The sequence below is a fragment of the Cricetulus griseus genome, assembly GCF_003668045.3.
Source record: "Cricetulus griseus strain 17A/GY chromosome 1 unlocalized genomic scaffold, alternate assembly CriGri-PICRH-1.0 chr1_0, whole genome shotgun sequence".
Classification (NCBI taxonomy): Eukaryota; Metazoa; Chordata; class Mammalia; order Rodentia; family Cricetidae; genus Cricetulus; species Cricetulus griseus.
This window is the reverse complement of record NW_023276806.1, coordinates 248,078,119-248,097,796: the sequence shown is the minus strand read 5'-3', so window position 1 is coordinate 248,097,796 and position 19,678 is coordinate 248,078,119. Positions and strand designations below refer to the sequence as shown.

General features: G+C 55.8%; 1 protein-coding gene across 7 annotated transcripts; it reads left to right on the top strand.

Annotated features, from left to right (window-relative positions):
* The first annotated feature begins 1,684 nt into the window (after positions 1 to 1,684).
* On the top strand, positions 1,685 to 19,564 carry Fcho1 (FCH and mu domain containing endocytic adaptor 1). Of its 7 annotated transcripts, none has more exons than XM_027394774.2 (28): positions 1,685 to 1,794; positions 5,367 to 5,407; positions 5,931 to 6,001; positions 9,030 to 9,121; positions 9,963 to 10,037; positions 10,123 to 10,318; positions 10,571 to 10,723; positions 10,884 to 10,988; positions 12,405 to 12,503; positions 12,579 to 12,675; positions 13,407 to 13,451; positions 13,562 to 13,634; positions 14,045 to 14,069; positions 14,319 to 14,376; positions 14,800 to 14,978; positions 15,080 to 15,104; positions 15,291 to 15,342; positions 15,721 to 15,824; positions 15,989 to 16,231; positions 16,837 to 16,928; positions 17,019 to 17,106; positions 17,211 to 17,319; positions 17,815 to 17,970; positions 18,160 to 18,292; positions 18,498 to 18,697; positions 18,847 to 18,902; positions 19,087 to 19,251; positions 19,330 to 19,564. In XM_027394774.2, the coding sequence occupies exons 3-28, from the start codon at positions 5,975 to 5,977 to the stop codon at positions 19,350 to 19,352; spliced, it is 2,670 nt and encodes an 889-aa protein (XP_027250575.1). In that variant the 5' UTR covers positions 1,685 to 1,794; positions 5,367 to 5,407; positions 5,931 to 5,974; the 3' UTR covers positions 19,353 to 19,564. The 7 variants fall into 7 exon arrangements, with proteins under 7 accessions (XP_027250575.1, XP_027250573.1, XP_027250574.1 ...); XM_027394772.2 differs by having other exon boundaries at positions 1,691 to 1,794; positions 5,927 to 6,001; XM_027394773.2 differs by having other exon boundaries at positions 1,713 to 1,731; positions 5,927 to 6,001.
* The last annotated feature ends 114 nt before the right edge of the window (positions 19,565 to 19,678 follow it).

The following is a 19,678-nucleotide window of genomic DNA, read 5'->3' as shown; positions in this document are numbered from 1 at the left end:
TAATCCCATTTTACCCCCAAAACAGAAGGAAGGAAAAACCGTAAATAAGAAAAGAAAGAAAGAAAGACCGTGCGGTTCTGGGAGGTCCTGCAAGAGCAACCACCCTGGCGTCTTGGTCACAGTTTGCCAGACCTTGTCACGGCAGAGCAAAGCTGCCCACTTCTCAGAGGCTAGAAAGGGGAGCTGGGTGACCCCTCCCTGCAACTAAAGCCCCACCTCCTAATGTGTCAGTTACCTCCTAGTCCCTTAAACTGGGAGTTGTTGGTGGACTTACTGGTGGTGGCCAAATCCTCTGTTTTCAACTTGGGAGCCCAGGCGAGCCTCTGCATCGCTGAGATCCCGGCGGGAAGTACTACTGTGGTCGGCTGGCTCTTTTACACTGCTGCATACTGTACCCTTTGGAAGAACATTCTGGATCTAAACCCCTAACCATTCGATCTGACTCAGGCTTAGGGCTGGCTCCGTTGCTAACTGTGAACACCTTGCTGTAAAGCAATGCGGGGCCGCATGCCAGTCTGTCATGAAGGGCAGCCAGGGCAGGACGTCAGGCAGGAACCGAACGGGGCCGTGGGGAGCGCGCCTTACTGCTCTGCTCTTAGGGCTTCTCGGTTTGCTCTTTCCGCAGCCCAGGGGTGGAGCTGGGTTGTCCGGCAGACAGGTCCGCAGCCTGGGGGAGGCGTTTTCTGTGAGGTCACTGAGGTTACTTCCCAGGTTTGATAAAAATCTAATCATCATGGTCACCCATTGAGAGGTGTGCATAAATGGTATACACAATCACACACACACACACACACAATCACACACACACACACAATCACACACAGACATACACAATCACACACACACACACACAATCACACACAGACATACACAATCACACACACACAATCACACACACAGACATACACACACAATCACACACACACACAATCACACACAGACATACACACACAATCACATACATAGATATACACACACATGCACATACACACATAATCACACACAGACATACACACATAACAATCACACACACAGACATACACACACACAATCACACATACACTCACACACAGACATACACACACATGCACACACATTCACACACACAATCACACAGACATACACAATCACACACACAGTATCACACACACATACACACATGTACACACGCGCGCATTTAAAATGTCTAAGGCCTTTGTGACCATTCTCAACCCCCAGAACCTGAAGGTGACTCGAGAACTGAATGTCACACAGGCTCCCTGGGCAGAAAAAGGACACTTGGAATATGTAGCTCTTGCGTGGCGCTGGATTCGGTCACCACAACAGCCTGAGTAAGTTCATGACGCCTAGTGTGAATGGATGGACTAGAGTTGCCTTGTGACCTCCAAAGCAACTCCAAGCGCTCTCAGTGCCTTTGTTTGTAAAATGAGGCTCCGTATTGAATATTACCTCGCTCACAGCCTTGGAGAGGTTCCTCAGTGAGCCAAGCACACTGTAGGCACTCAATAAATGCCGCTCCCTCAATAAATGCCTGCACCTCCTGCCACTTTAAACTATGCAAATAGCCTGCGGGTGAGTGGCGCGGCTCCACCAACCAGCGCAAGACTTGTGAAGCTCGGCGAGGCGGAGCTCCTCCCGACCACACCCCATGGGCGGGACCGGCGGCGCGCTCCGCAGCGCGCGGGGAGGGCGGGGCGCGGGTCCAGAGCGCGCAGGTGGCGGCGGCGCGGGGTGAGTGTCCCCGGACGCGGGGCGCGGGGCGCTTGTTCCCGAGCGTGGGGCGAGGAGCACGGGGTGAGTGTCTCCGAAAGCGGGGCGCGGGCGAGCGGGCGAGCGGGCGTAGCCGTCATCCTGAGCCCGCCCGAGCGCAGGTGCTGCCTGCAGAAGGCGGGGTGCTGCTCCCCTCAATCCGGGTCTGGGAAGCGGGGACCACGAGGACCCCCAAATTCCTCCTCCAGATCTTCAGCTCCCAGGACCTAGGGTAGGGGCCGCCTCCGTCGCTGCCCGTGTGGTCCCTGTCCTCGCCTGACAGCCGGGGTCACCTCCCTCCCATTTCACTTGGCAGGCAAGTGGGGGCTCTGCAGGGCGAGGCAGTGGAGCGGGGCCTGGAGCGGCCTGGAGCCCGCACCGGGGACTCCCGCGCTCTGTGAGGGGGGCGGCCTGCGTCTGCTCCCAGGGACAGAGTTAGTCGAGGTGACTGAGATGGGATGCGGAGGAGGTCGAGGGTGGCAGCCCCTCGCTCGACCGCAGCACCGCGGAACCTGCTTCATGGTGACCTTGGGCAGGTGACAGCACCTCCCTGACCCCCAGTCTCCTCTTTGAAATGTTGAGGTTGAAGAGGCCAGCCTGTCTGTCTCAGAACCCCAACATGCACACCCCATTTTCGTCAGATGGAGATCCCAAAGACTCAGTTTTCGGCCCTTTAAAATGGGTTGAGCCTGGCAGGGTTATTCCTGTCCCTGGGAGGCTGAGCCTGCAGGATGGCGTGCACCTTGTGGCCAGCCTGGGCTACATAGCCAGGCTGCCCGATGGGTACAGTCTGGCCTTCGCGGAGGAACCTAGGACCGGGAGAGGACAGTTCCCACATGACCATTAGGCGGGATCCGCCTCCTATGGAGACCTGGCCTCTGTCACCCGGGTCCGGTCCCGGTCCCACCGGTGTGGCTGCCCGTCACACCCTGACCCACATACTGTCACCGATGGCAGGGCCCAGCCGGTTCCTGGGCGGAGTCCCAGGTGGGAGGTCAGGCGCTTAGCCCCTGCCCCTTGCGGGACGGTGGGGTGAGTCCCAGACAGGTGTGCTCAGGCTGGCTGAGCCTTCTGTGACATGGGCCGGAACCCCGTGGGAAGATCAGAGGGGACAGGAGAGTGAGGCCGCGCTGTAAACACTGCTCCTCATGATATTAATTATTAATTGCATACATTAAATGGGGTCATGGCCAACGAGAAAATGGGATGTGTCTTTGAAGGGTGTGACCAGAGTCACCAGCACCTATGGACTGGGGTACACAGTGGTGCTCAATGTGTGTGCATCTAATGAAGTGACCCAGCCGAAGGATGGCACAGGGGCCTCAGTTTCCCTGCCCGGAGCACTGGCTGAAGTCTGGGGGCAGCATGAGCTTCTGTTTGATGGGATCACAAGGTTCAGAGAGGAAGGCATGGGTGAAGGTCACACAGCAAGGGGTCAAGGGCTGTGGGCACAGCCAGCCCACACCAAAAACCCAAAATTCCACTACCCAGGCATGTCTATTCTCTGTGTCCAAGCTGCTGTTCCAACACCCAGGCCCCAGGTTTTGGGGAATTGGTGTGGGGTGGAATGCTGTGTGACGCTGAGCAAGTGCCTATCAGTCTCTGGGCCTCATTCTGGTGTTTCAGTGTCCAGGAAGTCCTGGGTTACATTGGGAAAACTGTCTTAGCTCCACAATATTTTTAGGGGCCTCCATGATGTTTTAACTTCTTTTCAAATCATATTAGTAAAAACAAAACAAAACAACCCCCCCCCAATAACATGGGGATGAGGGACACTCTGTAGTATTCAACATCTACATTTCAAAGTCAGGCGTGGTGATACACCCCTGTCACCCCAGCACCCGGAAGTCTGGGTGGGGAGATCAGGACTTTGAGGTCATCATCTGCTATATTTAAGGCCGGCCTGGGCTACATGAGACCTTGTCTAAAACAAGCTTTAATCTGTTGGCCCTGAAGTAGTTGTAAAGAATGTTTGGGTTCCCCTCTCTGAGGGGAGGCTTCAAACATTTTCAAGCCTCAGTTTCCCTCTTGGTTATCCTGGCCCAGCTCCGGGTGTTGTTGTACTTATTCTAATTAGTGTTTCTCTAGTAATGGTATTGTTGTCCCCACCTGCTCCCTCAGCCCCCGCCCTGCATGCCACCCTGTGGCTGTGGGCAGGTCCCAGGGGTGCTGGGCGGGGAGGTGACGGTTGGGTGGCAAACAGGGCGGGCCAGGCTTCCTGTCCTCCTCCAGACATGGGCCTCCACTCAGGGCTGGCGGAAGTGTCAGGGGCCCATGGCCTCCCGGTGTTTACTCCAGCCCCTAGGGGCTCTCAGCCCTGTTCGGCGCCCATGGGTGAGTTTGATCCCAGCATACATCTTTGTCACCTCAGAACAGGAAGGTGTCCCACAGCTGTGGGCTCAGGTCTGGGGTCAGCCATAGCTGTCACTTCCTGGGCCAGGTGGCAGCGTCAGGGCCCATTCTTGGCATCACCTCCTGCCACCCCAGGTCGGCCCTGACCAGAGTGCAGGTTGTGGAGCTTTAGGGCCACTGGGTGGAGTTCTGGGCACTGAGGTGGGCAGTCTCGGCTGTGAGAGACAGCGTTTGACATGGGTGTGATAGCCGGTGGGGTGAGTGAATGTATGGGGTTGGGGACAGTGGCTTTGCCTGTGGCGGGAGGGGGTGGGGGACTTCCGGGAACAGCACCCATTCCCCAGGAGCCTCTTCAACCTGGCAGAAGTTCATCTGTCCTGTTGGAGACGGCTGCCACATCCCCAGTGTGGCTCTACATGTGAGGGCCTGGCCACAGGGGGATGAAGTTGCCACACGGGTGCAGGGGGATTGAGTCCCCTGTCCTCCAGCACATTCTAAGGGATTCAGATAGGCTGGCTGGGTTCTAGCCAGGCACCAGGATGCAGGAGGAAGGTGGTGTGTTGGCTCCAGGCTGTCACCACAGTACTTGGGAGACTGAGGCAGGAGGATGGACATGAGTTAGACGTCAGCCTGGGATGCAAAGTGAGACCCTGCTTCAAAAATCAAACGAAACAAAGAAAAACCATACTATGGACATATGGGGATTTCCTCCTGGAGTGTTAGTGTGTCTCACCACAGAGAAGCTTCTAGAAGCATTGCCTAACCCAAGAGTGGGAGGGCAGATATTTGAAAATGAAATCATTATTTCCCTGGTGAACTCCTATGCCTGCTCCAGGGCCTCAGTGGCCATACCCCTCCCACTGGACCTGGTTTCACCAGCGTCCTCCTTATATCTGGGACACACAGCCTCCCAGGCCAGGCCAGGGGAACCTGCCAGGCACAGTGACATGCAGCTTGAGTCCCTGAACTCTAGAGGCTGAGGCAGGAGGATCCAGAGTTCCAGGCCAGCTTTCCGTGTTAGGTAAACTGAGGCTCTGAACTAAGTGGGTCCTCCCAGAGGGGCCAGGATAGTCTGGTCCTATGGTCAGCTGTCCCTGTCTAGTCTGTTGTTGGGCCTCCTGGCTCCAGCTGTCGCCTGCAGCCCAATAGCTCATGAACTATGAATGAGCACACCAGCTCCGATGACAGCTGAGGATTCTGCACACCCCTCTGTGCCACACGGCCCCACCCGATGCAAAGTGACCTGGGTTTTCTACCTCCTACAGATGGAGAAACTGAGGGACAGAGCCGAGTGACTCAGAGCCAGGTGAACAGTGGCTTTCAAAGGTGGTTGGGACACATGGAGCCCCTGACAGAGGGAGGAACTGTGTCCATGACACTTCAAGGGACTCTGTACATCATGCACAGACTTCTCCCACAGAAACCACAGACACAAAATCCGCGGTCCCTTCATGCCATGTGACCTTGGCAAGTAGCTTCCCCTCTTGGGAAGTGACTCAATTTACTTAAATCTAAAATGGCCTAGAGCCATTCTGTTCATCCAATACCACTGTGGACTTTACCTATCCATGCTTTAAAACCCCTTGTACCATGGCCCCCTCCACTCTAGCTCCTGTTCCCCAGCCAGTGTTCAGCCCCATGGGACCAAGACATATATGCCCCTGTTACCTAGGGCCACAGGGCCAAGGCTAAGGCATTTCTCAGGGCCTGGCCTGCTCCCGGCCTTGGACCTTCACTTCCTTAGTGAAGGGAGGGTGGGTGGAATTTCCCTGGTCAAGCTCTTGTTGGGTTATGATTCAACCCTGAAATGTACCTCTCTTTTCAGACAGATCCTGGACAGAGGCCAGCAGGGGTCTCCTCAGAGGCCACCAGGATGTCATATTTTGGGGAACATTTTTGGGTAAGACGTGCTGTTTCTTCTTTTTCTTTTCCCTTTTGTTCTTCACCACTCTATTTTGGTGGGGGCTCAAAAAGAGCTGTAGAGATTTTGTATGGTCGAGGAGGAACTGGGCAGATAGAAGGTAGAATTTAACGGGTGGTGAATGCCTTTAATCCCAGCACCCGGGAGGCAGAGGCAGGAGGATCTCTGTGAGTTCAAGGCCAGCCTGGTCTCCAGAGTGAGTGCCAGGATAGGCTCCAAAGCTACAGAGAAACCCTGTCTCCAAAAAAAAAAAAAAAAAAAAAAAACCTTGGAGACACAGGTTGCTTTGACCCAGGACAAGGAACACAAATTATAGCACTGACAATCAGGCCCAGAGCAGCATGTGTGGTCTGAGAATCACTCAGTAGAAGAACACAAAGCTGGGTGGCCGTGTACACACCTGGGATCCCAGACCTGGGGAGGCTGAGGTAGGAGAGTGGCACAGTCCCTAGCCAGCCTGGGCTATACAGGAACGTTTCCACAGATGGCATGTTAGAACCACAAATGACATGTTAGAATCACAGATGACATGTTAGAATAGCATGACCTTGCACCTGGGCCACACTGAACTCCTCAGATCTAGGCAAGCCAATCAGGGAGATTCCATTTTATTTTCATTTTGGGAAATTTGTTTTTTGGGGGAGATTGCCCCCCCTCTTGTCCCTCTTGGCCATCTAGGCCTGCTGCAAACCAGGTCTGGGGATGGGAGACTCACATCTGAGCCCTGAGAAAGGAGCTGCCATTCTTAGTGACACAGAGCCAGCCTGAACCTGTGGCTCAGCCCATCTACAGTTTGCTGTAGCTCTGAAGGCCAGTTTTCCAGGATGTGCAAAAGCCATTACAACCACAGGAAACACCCTGAGTTCATCTCAGAGGTGTGACGCTGGGTGGCACTCAAGGATCAAGGTCTCCTCCCAGTTGGTTGGGCCAGGGAACTGGGGAGCCACTGAGGATGCAGGAGCAACCCCAGAGTGGGAGCCTGGAGTCTGGAGGCATCAGACTGAAAGGCCCCTTCCTCCCCAGTAGGCCCACAGCTTGCAAAGTGGTGGCTGGTTACTAAGCAACCGGTTGCCCCTAGCAACAAGCCCCACTCCCTCCCCTTCTCCCTCCCCAGCTGGGCCTTCTCTTACTTGCTTCTGCTGTCTTAAAGGGCCCCCCACTGTCCCTTGCCACCTGCAGGGCTCAGATTCTCCAATGGCTCTGTGACCCCTGGGAGGAGTTGTTCTATGGGCTGTCATCAGAACCCCTGTCCTGCAGCAGCAGCCCAGGAGACACCCACATTTGGGAGCGGTGACAGCTCCTACGTGGATTGTCAGTATTTTATATTCCAAGAGGTGTGAAAATGGGGGAGAAGTCAGTGAGTAAGGAGAGAATAGAAGCCACCCCAACTTCCCTCCCATGCACACCCCAAGATAGCTGCAAGGGCTCAGACCTTCAAGTCAGGGTCCCTCTGCTCAGAGGTTCTCCCTGGGGAGGGGCTGGCCAGCCAGCCTCAGTTTCCCCAGGAGGTACAGGAAATAGATGAGAGTTCTGTCTTTTGGGACATGGATCGGTGGCTGAGGTATCAGGGTTCCTTTTCTATTAATTCCCTGCCGAGGATGGAGCCCAGGGCCTCAAATGTAATAGGCAGACCTCCACTTCTGAGCCATGTCCCCAGCTCCTCACCAGGGGATCCTAGGCAGGGGCTCCACCTGTGAGCCATGCCCCAAACTGATTGGTTTTAGGGGCACCCCAGTTCCTTTGAGGCAAGTCTGGACCAGAAGGCTGGAGAGCACTGGGGAGCCATGGCAGATGTGTGAGCACTAGAGGGGTATCAAACCGTGTTAAAAATGTCCTTTGGCTGTCACCCAGAGGTTCTGATCAGAGACATAGGCCCTGGATGTCTTTCCTCAGACCCTCGGCTGTCTGCCCACTTTGAGGAGGCAGACAGTGTGGAGGGCTCGCCAGGCCCGGGAACTGGGCCAGTGGTTGGCTCTGTGTTAGCCCCAGATAATGGCCTGGGCGGCAGTGCCTGGTGCAGCCTCACCCGAGGATCCCTAGCAGTGGCAGGTGGGCTCGGCGGGAGCTGTGTGTGGCGCCTTCATTGTTACCCAGAAGGCCTTTGTGTCTTGCAGAGTACCATACACATCTCACCCATGAAGCTACTGTGTGACATTTTTCATGAGAGAACTAGGGCTCAGGGGATGCAGCCATACCCCAAAGTAGCCCAGTGCACTTCAGTTGGAAGAGACAGTATATACTCCTGGTGGGGTAGAGGGTATAACCGTGACCTTGTGGGGGCTCTGAGCAGAGCCCTGGGGCCATGGAGTGGTTTGTGTGGGAGCTGGAGGGGCGTTGGCCACTGATGACAGTAAGGAGCTTTTGAGAGCAACGGGCCTGTCTCTCTCTGTTGAGAGCAACGGGCCTGTCTCTCTCTGTTGGTAGCAATGGGCCTGTCTCCCTCTTTGAGAGCAATGGGCCTGTCTCTCTCTGTTGAGAGCAACGGGCCTGTCTCTCTCTGTTGAGAGCAACGGGCCTGTCTCTCTCTGTTGGTAGCAATGGGCCTGTCTCCCTCTTTGAGAGCAATGGGCCTGTCTCTCTCTGTTGAGAGCAATGGGCCTGTCTCTCTCTGTTGAGAGCAACGGGCCTGTCTCTCTCTGTTGGTAGCAATGGGCCTGTCTCCCTCTTTGAGAGCAATGGGCCTATCTCTCTCTGTTGAGAGCAACGGGCCTGTCTCTCTCTGTTGGTAGCAATGGGCCTGTCTCTCTCTGTTGGTAACAATGAGCCTGTCTCTGTTGAGAGCAATGGGCCTGTCTCTCTCTGTTGAGAGCAATGGGCCTGTCTCTCTCTGTTGAGAGCAATGGGCCTGTCTCTCTCTGTTGGTAGCAATGGGCCTGTCTCTCTCTGTTGAGAGCAATGGGCCTGTCTCTCTCTGTTGGTAGCAATGGGCCTGTCTCTCTCTTTGAGAGCAATGGGCCTGTCTCTGTTGGTAGGCAGCCTTCTACATCTCCTCATTCATCCCTTACAGGGTGACAAAAACCATGGCTTTGAGGTTCTCTACCATTGTGTGAAGCAGGGTCCTGTGGCCACCAAGGAGCTGGCTGACTTCATTAGGGAAAGGTGAGATGCGGGCACACCCACCCTTTGGACACGCCCACCAGGGACAGCCCATGGGGACATGCCCACCCAGGCTCTGGCTTACCACATCCTTACTGGGATTCGAGGAGGGATCAAGAGTGCAGGTCTCCTGGATTCCGGAATCAAATGACATAAGCACCCCACGTTCTCCAACCCCATGGGTCCATTTCTGCCTCAAGCCACCTTTTGTCTATTTTTATCTTTCTCTTTTGAACTTATCTGTATGGAGGGGTGGTGCTCAGGCCGTGGTACACATGTGTAGGGCAGGGGACAACTTAGTTGAGTTGGTGCTCTTCTTCCACCATATGAGTCTTGGAGATTGAACTCGGGTCATTGGGCCTGGATGCAAGCACTTTAGCCACTGAGTTCTCTCGCTGGCTTGCATGCACCCTTCATACCTGATGCCTCCTTACTAAAAATAAGATCCTGTACTCATAGGAAGGAGTTAAAATCCTGAGTGCTAGCTTCAGAAGTGCAAACATTATGATGCAGGCATGAAGGTGTGTACCCATAACCCCAGCATTGGCAAAAGTTGAGGCAGAAGAATTACCACGAATCTGAGGCCTGCCTAGGCTACATATCTAGACCCTTTTTCAAAAAAGCCTAAAATTAAAAAGATTAAAAAGGAAAAATATTCGGTACAACAAAAAAGGTCAGTTTGTGTAATAAATAAATAGATAGATAGATAAAAGGAAAAATAAAAGTTTCCAATTCGTTTCCAAACTATTTTGAGAGCAAGGTGTAGAGATGGGGAAACTGAGGCAGAGAAACGCCTGTTTCAGGGTACCTGAGTCTTCCTGTCATTGCCCCTTCTCCGATCTAGGGCCAGCATCGAAGAGACATACTCGAAGGCCATGGCCAAGCTGTCCAAGATGGCCAGCAATGGGACCCCCATGGGGTGAGTGCAGTTGGATGGGGGGACCCTAGTGACCTCGGGTAACCCGGGACCTGGTGGACACAACTTCTGCTAAGTTCCGTATCAGCAAGGACAGCTATGCTCCGGGGTGTCAGATGCACTGGACTCTGCCTGTCCCCAGGACCTTCGCCCCGCTCTGGGAGGTCTTCCGTGTGTCCTCGGACAAGCTGGCACTGTGCCACCTGGAGCTGACTCGGAAGCTGCACGACCTCCTCAAGGAGGTGCTGCGCTATGGCGAGGAACAGCTCAAGGCCCACAAGAAGGTAGCCGACCTCCCGGGCGGGTGTGCAGGGGTGCTGGGGCCCCCAGGCCCCCAGATGAGCCTGCGCACCCACTTGCAGATTGGAGTGTATATAGATAAAACTAGGAGAGCATATCTCAAGCCCACGCCCCAGCCCCTCACTGGGAGATTCTAGGCGGGGGCTCCACTTTGAGCCACGCCCCCAGCCTCTCACTGGGGACTCCAGGCTGTCACCCCTGAACCATGCCTCTTTCCTGCTTTTCCCTACCCACAGTGCAAGGAGGAAGTTCTGGGCACTGTGGATGCGGTGCAGGTGTTGGCCAGCGTGGGTCAGCTTCTGCCAAAATCTCGAGAGAATTACCTGAGCCGCTGCATGGACCTGGAGCGGCTGCGCAGAGAGAACACCAGCCAGAAGGAGATGGACAAGGTTTGTTGGCCTCCTGACCCGAGAGAGACAGCGTGCCACACAGCGCACACAAAATCAATCGACCACCTCCCCTGGCTTTCAGAAGGTGGCTTGGCAGGATGGAAAAGCCACCTGATTGTCCCCGTGGCGACTCACATGGTCCCCTGTCTACGATTCCCAGGCAGAAACCAAAAGCAAGAAGGCAGCTGATAGCCTGCGGCGCTCTGTGGATAAGTACAACTCCGCCAGGGCCGACTTTGAGACCAAGATGCTAGACTCGGCCCTGGTAAGAACCTTGCCCTCTGGTGGCTGGTCCCCACACTCCCCGTGAGGGTGCCCTGTCCTCAGCCACAGTCTCCCAGCTCCAGGGACCCGAGGCAGGAGGATCAGGAATTCAAGATCATTCTGGGCTACATATCAAATTTAAGGTCAGCCTTGTCATTCTGAGAGGAAGTAGAAATATTCATTTAAACAGATCTACTTATGGATTTGTAGTTGGAATTGAAGCTAAAACATCCTTAGAATACATAGGCTGGTTTAATTTAGCAGTTTTTTCTACAGTCCCATGTCTCTCAGCAGTGTTTGCCCTTCCCTCATCAGCATTAAAAAATTCAGTCAGCAAAACATCAGACATGATCCAGATACCCTGTGTATTTCCCGTCTTTAAATTTTATTTATTTATTATGTATATAACATTCTGCTTCCATGTATATCTGTACACCAGAAGAGGGCACCAGATTCCGTTACAGATGTTTCTGAGCTGGTGCTCTTAACCTCTGAGCCATCTCTCCAGCCCTATTTTTAGCTTTTTAAAGACAGGATTTTTCTTTGTAGCTTTGATGCCTTGATGCCTCCTCGAACTCAGAGCTATCTGCCTGCCTCTGCCTCCTGAGCACTGCCAACGCCCAGCTGACTTCATTATTTTTAAACTATTTATTTTTTCTATGACTTTCTCTACCCATTTTCTTTTCTTTCTTCAGTATCTAAGCACATTTCCAAGCATTCTGTACCTGTTCAAAGGTATTTTTCAGTCTGGGCCTAGCTTTTTGTGTGGCTGCATGAACCAAGCCTTAAACAGCCAGGCTACTAGCTGCTGTCTCCTCGCCGCTATGGTAGGAGGTAGGTCCAGCAGGCTGGTTCTGGGCAGAAGGTGCTGTTTGGCTTTGCTTGAGAGCTGAGCCTCATGCCTGAGCGCACAGGCTGAGACTGGCGTTACCAGACCCAGGTCTGGGGAGTTGGTGGTCCTTCACAGGTCTTTCTACCTAGTGTCCTGCCAGGTAGCTTCTTTGGTGGGTTCAGGGGAGTCAGGCATGGCTGGATCCAGGCGTTCCAATGGTGTCATGAGGATGTTGTCTCTCTGTGGCTGGTCGTTGGTTTCTAGGGACCTCGCTCCTTTGCTGACAGAGGGCATGCTGGGGTGTTTGTGTGTGTGCCTCTAATCTAGCAGGCCCATTTTTCCTTTTGATATAGGTCTCACTATGTAGACTAAGCTGGTTTCAAACTCATAGAGATCCTCCTGCCTCTGCAGTACTGGGGTCAAAGGCCATCATCCCACGTGGAGCGGAAAGGCTGGGGGCAGCAGCGTCTTTTTGAGTAGCAGCCAAAATCCAAAGGCAGAATCCCATTGGTGCTTCCCTAAGCCAGTGGGGGGTCTGGACTGATCTGATTGGTCAGCCCGGGTCACATGTCCCTCCCATCGCAGCGATTTCAGGCCATGGAGGAGTCGCACCTGCAGCACATGAAGGCCTTGCTGGGTTCCTATGCTCACTCAGTGGAGGACACCCATGTGCAGATCGGGCAGGTGAGGATGGGCCCCGCCCTCCTGTCCAGCCCCACAGAGGCCGTGCCCCTCATGCCCTCTCCACCCCCCACCCAGGTGCATGAGGAATTTAAGCAGAATGTGGAAAATGTGACTGTGGACATGCTCCTCAGGAAGTTTGCAGAGAGCAAGGGCACCGGCTGCGAAAAGCCTGGTGAGTGACCCTGGTGAGGGCCTCCCTGGCCCTTGGTTTCTTCTTTGGAAAAATAGAGTGGTGGCAGTTCTCTGTCCCCCACCCCATGTAGGGAAGGCATCTGATGGCTGATCTCACATAGTCCAGTCCTAGACACCAATCCCTAAAGGATCATGAAAGTTCAGCTTGGAAACTCCGCTGTTTCTCACTAAGTCTCAAGAGCTGAGGGAGCCATTGATGGTGTTGAGCTTAAGACGCCCTTGTTGAGAGCCAAAGTTTGATAGTCAGACTGAATTTGGGTCCTTTTTCCGTTGCTTGCTGTGTGACCTCAGTTGCATGTCTTGACTTTTTTTTTGTTTTTTTGGGACAGGGTTTCTCTGTGGCTTTGGAGCCTGTCCTGGAACTAGCTCTTGTAGACCAGGCTAGTCTCAAACTCACAGTGATCCACCTGCCTCTGCCTCCCGAGTGCTGGGATTAAAGGCGTGCGCACCCCCGCCTGGCTATGTCTTGACTTCTCTGAGCTTGCTTTCTCATTGATAAAGTGGAGACCACAATCCCCTAAATGCAGGCACACTTTGTTCAAAGACCCAGGTGACCAGGAAAGCTGTCCTTCTTGCTGTTTCTATGTTCAGTCAGCCAGGCCTGACATACCTAGGCCTTCCTCTCACACCCTCCGGCTCCTGTTGTGGAGCCCCGGTGTGCAACTGTGCAGCCCGCTTCTGCCCCTCAGACTTATTTCTTTTTTGCCCCAGGGCCTCTGGACTTTGATGCCTACAGCACAGCTGCCCTGCAGGAAGGCAAGTACGTCTGGGCCTGGATGCCCAGGCTAGACCAGGGTTTTGGAGAGGGATCTGAACAGAAAAGGGGAGAACCTTCTAGAGCTTAGTTGCCCTCCTTCTGTCAACAGCAATGAAGCGTCTCCGAGGAGCCAAGGCCTTCCGTCTTCCAGGACTGAGCCGGCGGGAGCCCCGTGCAGCTGTGTGAGGAAGTGCCCCACCCTAGCTTAGGCTAGCCCAAAATCCTGCCCCTTGTTCCAGCGAGCACAGAAACCCCCTATGGCACTTTCCCTATCTCAGACTGTCCCAGGACCACTTCTCCTGGGCTAGCCCAGAAAGATCTCTGTCCCATGCTAGCCCAAAAGAGCCACTCTCCCAAACTAGACTGGAATTCCTCCTTTTACCCAGGCTGGCCCAGAAGCTGCTTGGCCCATCATAACCTAGGTTGGCCATGATCCCTCCCTTTGCCAAGGCTAGCTATCTGTTGTACTGTTTGAGGCTTTGTCTGACTCTAGAAGCCACCCACATTCCCAGCCTATGGGCTAGCTTGGGGCAATATGGTGGGCATCCTTTCTGGGGACTCCAGCCACTAACCCCTGTTCCTCTGTCCCCAGGGACTTTCTGGAGTCTGATTCAGGGGTGAGTCCTGTGCCGGCAGGGCAATGGGTAGGCGGGACTTGATCTTCAAGGCCCCCGGGAAGAGGGGGCCAGAGGGGCCCAGGGTGGGGCTCCGAATCAGGTCTCACCTGTGTGGTCCCCGTGTGAGGGACTGGAAGCTCTACTGCATCTCAGTCCCCCTTGCATTTGCCTACAACCCTGGAATATATTCTGGTGGGAGCCTGGGTGGACAAGCCGAGGGGTCATTGGAGGGAACCTGACTCCCCCCAGGTGCCTCCAGAGGTGGATGAAGAAGGCTTCACTGTGCGTCCTGACGTGTCCCATAATAATATCCTTCCTTTCTGTGATTCCATGTCCCCCCGGAGAGTCCTACTGTGCACCAAGGAGCTCCAGGTGCAAGCCTTGTCCTGTGCACTTTCGATGGTAGACAGAGGGAGGGTTGAGAGCCAGGCGATGGTGACACACCTCTTTAATCCAGAGGCAGGCCATCTTAGAATGTAAACCAGCCTTTGAGTTCCTGGCTGATCAGGGCTATGCAGAGAGATCCCGTCTCAAAATAAAGGTGGACAAGACAGGTGGACTTTTATGGTGGGCTATCCAGGAAGGCTTCCTGGAGGAAGGGCATCAGTGTGGCTGAACAGAAGCTCCCCAGGTAGCTTCCTGAACATAAGAGGTCAAAACTCACCGTACAGGGCCTCCATGTCCGGGAGTGTGGTCAGATTCAAGACTTGACTCCTTGACAGAGGCCCACGCATGGCCGAGCCCCCTCGATTCTCCTCTAGTGACTCTGATTTTGATGATGAAGAGCCTAGAAAGTTCTACGTTCACATCAAGCCTGCCCCCACCCGCACTGTGACATGCAGCTCAGAGGCTGCAGCTGCCCAGCTCAGAGCCACAGCTGGCAGCCTCATCCTCCCCCCAGGCCCAGGGGTGAGCTGGGTGACTGGAACCAGGGGTGAGCTGGGAGGGGCACAGGGGCCAGCCGTCTGCAGCTGAGCCTCACATTGCTTGGTTTTTTGCTTTTTCCGAAGGGCACCATGAAACGTCACTCATCGAGTGAGTAGCCTGGTCCGTTTGGGTAGAAGGTGCCCTTGGAGGAGAAGCTGGGTCTGGGTGGCTGGAAATTGGGATTGGTTGGCTGTCCCCTCTACCTTCTCTGCTTGTCACCTTGGGCCTCTGGCTGTGGTCAAATGCCAGCTGTGGTCCTGGTGGGACAGAAGCTCAAGACCCTATCTGTCCTAGGGGACACTTCTGGGAAGCCACAGAGACCTCGGTCGGCCCCACGGACCGGCAGGTAGGTCTTGTGGGATGTGACTGAGCAGGCAGATGGGCCCAATGTCCCTGCCCGGAGCGTCCTCACCCGGGCTGTTGAAGGACACTTATGAGACGCCTGTTGTGTACTTGTGCTGTGCTGAGTCTGAGAGGCCTGTGGACAAGGCGACCCTCAGAAATGCTCTAAGTGGGCTTTAATTGTGCATGAAGCTGGTGTGTTACCCAGAGCTCAGGAGCCTGGGCAGAGTGAGATTCTGCCTCACAAAACAACATGGTCAAAATTCTTGAAAGCATGGTCTTAGCATGGTGACGCAGGGGGCGGGATGGCTGTGCTGGGTGGGTTGTGGGAAGGCCTCAGGTTCGGTGTGAGGCTCCGACCCACTCCTGTCGCTGTCCCCAGCTGTGCTGAGAAGCCGCTAGCCTCGGAGGAGCTGCTGTCCAAGAACCTCTTCGGGCCACCACTGGAGTCCGCCTTTGATCACGAGGACTTCACGGGTAGAGGGGGTGTGCACAGCAGGGAGAGCAGGACAGGGTCCTAGTGGGTGGGTTCTTGGTTGGGGGGGCATGGCCGTGGGCGTGGCCTGGCGGAGGGTTTACTAATGTGGGAGGTGACACTGGGTGTGGGCGTGGACCATGCCGACCACGCCCCTGGCCATTCTCCGTCCTAGGCTCCAGCAGCCTGGGTTTCACATCCAGCCCATCCCCTTTCTCTTCTTCGTCCCCGGAGAATGTGGAGGACTCGGGCCTGGACTCTCCATCACATGCTGCCCCCGGCCCGTCCCCTGAGTCCTGGGTCCCCCGGCCAGGCACTCCGCAGAGCCCACCCGCCTGCAGGACACAACACCCTGAAGCCAGGGGCCCAACGCCCCGTGCACCCTCGCCAGGCCCCTGGGGGCCAGAGGCAGGCGCAGGTGAGTTGGAGCCCAGGGTGTCCCTGGCAGGCGAGGCACCAGGTGGAGGCCTTCCTAGGTGGGACCAATTGATGGTCAAGCAAAGGCCCTGGGGCAGGAGGGTAGGTGCTGAGTTGGCCAGACATGGCACTGGAGTCTCCTCTGGGCCCTGAGTCTGGGAGTGAGCTGCAGGAGTCTGGGCGCCTACAAGGATGCATGGGCCTAAGACAGCTACGGACTCCGAGTTTGAAGGAAGCCTGGCTGAACCCTGTGGCCACTGCTGAATGGCGATGTCATCAAATGGGCACACAGCCCACTCAGGCTGTGGGGGAAAAGCACCTGGCCTGGAGCCTAAGTAGCTGGAGAGTGCACAAAGAGAGAACAGTCAGGCACTGCCACCTGAGGTCCTAGTCAGACTGACAGGCAGCTACCAGGCACCCATGGGAGAGAAACTGGTTTTTCAGCAGAGCCAAGGGGGAGTAAAGACAGAGTGACCAAGGCCAGGGTGTGGCTTACCCACCTCCTAAGTCACACCCCTTTCATACAGTCCTCAACCTGCATACCCAGAAACCCTCAGCCCATTGTTTTTTCCTTGGGGCCTAATATCCACCAACTCCTCACTCTAGACTCCACCACCAGGGAGGGCCTGGCTGCGCCACCCAGGAGACCTCGATCCAGGAAAGTGTCCTGCCCACTCACCAGGAGCAATGGTGACCTGGTGGGTGACATGGTGCACCTTGGTGAGGTGGTTTCTGTTGGGAAGGTACCTTTGGGCAGTTCACAGCCCTGATTCTCCTGTGCCTTGCAGGGTCGGTCCCTCAGCCCCTCCCCACTGGGATTGTCTGCCCCCAGCATCACCTCAGATCGGCCCAGCTTCTCCACCCAGATGGGACATGGTTTGTGGGAACAGCTTTCCTTGGGGCCTTGGATCCCCTTCTCTGTTTGGGATGGTAGCTAAGTGGGTAAGGCCTGCCCTGCTCCTGACCACACTCCCCCACAGGCATCTCCCGTGGTCCCAGCCCTGTGGTCCTAGGATCCCAGGACACCCTGCCTGTGGCCACAGCCTTCACTGAGTATGTCCATGCCTATTTCCGAGGTCACAGCCCCAGGTAGGAGGTCACAGGGACAGCAATGTCAACCTGAAGGCTTTTGACTGAGGCTAGGGAACCCTGAGCCTCCTCTAAGGAGGCCATGGGTATTGAGAAAAAGGGAATTGGGGGGGGGATGTCTGTGGTGAACTGGGGACCCTGAAGCTGGCTTGCCATCTCTGCAGTTGACAAAAGGAGACCTTAACGTTAAAAACCACAAAGAAGAGGGGATTGTTAGACCCTAAACCCAAGCTAGGGGTGCTCAAAACACCAGTTATTCTGGGTAGAGATTCCTGGTAGCCGAGGAGAAAAAGGACCTCGGGAAGATACCTTTTTTAGCCCAAGCTGTGTGGGGTGGCGGGGTTCACCCTGTCAGCAGGGATGAAAGAGAAAGAAGTTGGGGAGAGGGTGCTGGGGACAATTAGAGCCTCGCAGGAGCTTTGAGTGCCAGTGGAAACAGGAGGGTAGGAAATACTGAGTCCTGATCCCACACCTGGTGTCCCCCCGGCTTCCCAGCTGCCTGGCTCGAGTCACTGGGGAGTTGACCATGACCTTCCCTGCCGGCATTGTGCGAGTCTTCAGTGGGACCCCGCCCCCACCAGTCCTCAGCTTCCGGCTCGTGCACACGGCCCCAGTAGAACACTTTCAGCCGAACACCGACTTAATCTTCAGGTACCTTGCATGGGCAGCGCGGCCGAGGGCTCAGGGCCTTAAACGCCTGCAGCTCCTCCCGCCTGTTGCTGTGTGATGTGAAGCAGGTGGCTTTCCCTCTCTGGACCTACCTCTCCCATCCACAGCAGCTCAGGCTAAGGGGGAGGGCGACTCCTGAGGGATGAGGATGTTCTGTCCCCGTCTCTGCAGTGATCCCTCCCAGAGTGACCCGGAGACCAAAGACTTCTGGCTGAACATGTCGGCGCTGACAGAAGCCCTGCAGCACCAGGCGGAGCAGAACCCCACGGCCTCCTACTACAATCTGGTGCTGCTGCGCTACCAGGTGGGGTGCTGGGGGCGGGGCAAGGGCTGGCCGCATAGATTGTGCAAATTAGAGCTTGGTGCCTGGCCTCTGTGCACTTTTCCTGCGCTCTGCTGGCCGCTCGGAGTATTGCGCGTGGATTTTAGTGGCTGCATGTTTCACGGGCCAGGCTGGGTAGGGTGGTGTGGCGATGACGCCCAGCAACCTCTGTCTTCTCATTCCTAAGTTCTCCCGCCCTGGGCCCGAGTCGGTGCCGCTGCAAATGAGCGCTCACTGGCAGTGCGGGCCCACGCTCACACGGGTCACAGTGGAGTACAGTTACCGGGCGGGCGCCACCGCAGTGTCCACACCGCTCACTAATGTGCAAATCCTGCTGCCCGTGGGAGAACCGGTGACCAGCGTGCGTCTGCAGCCTGCAGCCAGCTGGTGAGCCACCCAGTGCAGCTGTGAGCACATACAGGGCTTTCCACACCGCAGCTCCTGCACGGGTGGGGAAACTGAGGTTCTGCTGCACAGTGGGTTTGCAGGAGCCACACAGGTGACTCGGCAGCTGACCCATCTTCCTTTGCCACCAGGAACACGGAGGAAAAGAGGTTCACGTGGAAGCTTCCAGATGTGTGTGAGGCAGGGGGTGAGTGAGTCACGGCTGTTATGAGGGCTGCTGCATGGGAGAAACCCTAGGTGGGCAGCACTCGTTAAAACTAGGATACTCTGGAGAGTTGGACCTGAAATCCCAGAGTAGGGTTCTCAGGGCACAGGCAGACCCGTGCCAAGGGCCTGCAGCGGGAGCGCGTCCCTGACCCCAGACCCCGCAGGCTCGGGCCGCCTGTCCGCCAGCTGGCAGCCGCAGACCGGGCCCAGCACCCCCAGCCCCGTGGCCGCACAGTTCACCAGCGAGGGCGCCACGCTGTCCGGCCTGGACCTGGAGCTACTGGGCGGCGGCTACCGCATGTCCCTGGTGAAGCGGAGATTCGCCACAGGTAACTGCAGGGCGGCGGCTGGGCTTGTGGGCCGGGCGCGGGAGGAGCCCACGCGAGCCCCCTGCTCTGCCCCCGCAGGGATGTATCTCGCCAGCTGCTGAGGTGCGGTGCTCCCAGCCCTCCTGCCCGCCCGAGGCTTCCCCAGCTCCCAGGCTGGACTCCGTGGAAGGAGCCTCCATCCAGGCCTGGCTGAGCCAAGCCTCCTCCCTACTCCCTCCTCCCTCCACCCCCCCTCCTCCCTCTTCCCTCCCAAGCAGGCCCGGCCCTTTTAGTATTCTTTAAATAAACACTTTTCTAACAAAATAAAAAGCAATCCACATTCCCGTTCTGTCTTCCAAATCCAGACCAGGAAGGGGAGGGAAAAGAGGGAGGGGTGCTGGTACCCATAATGCTCTCCATCTCCAGGGCAACCTGCTCTGCCCTCTGT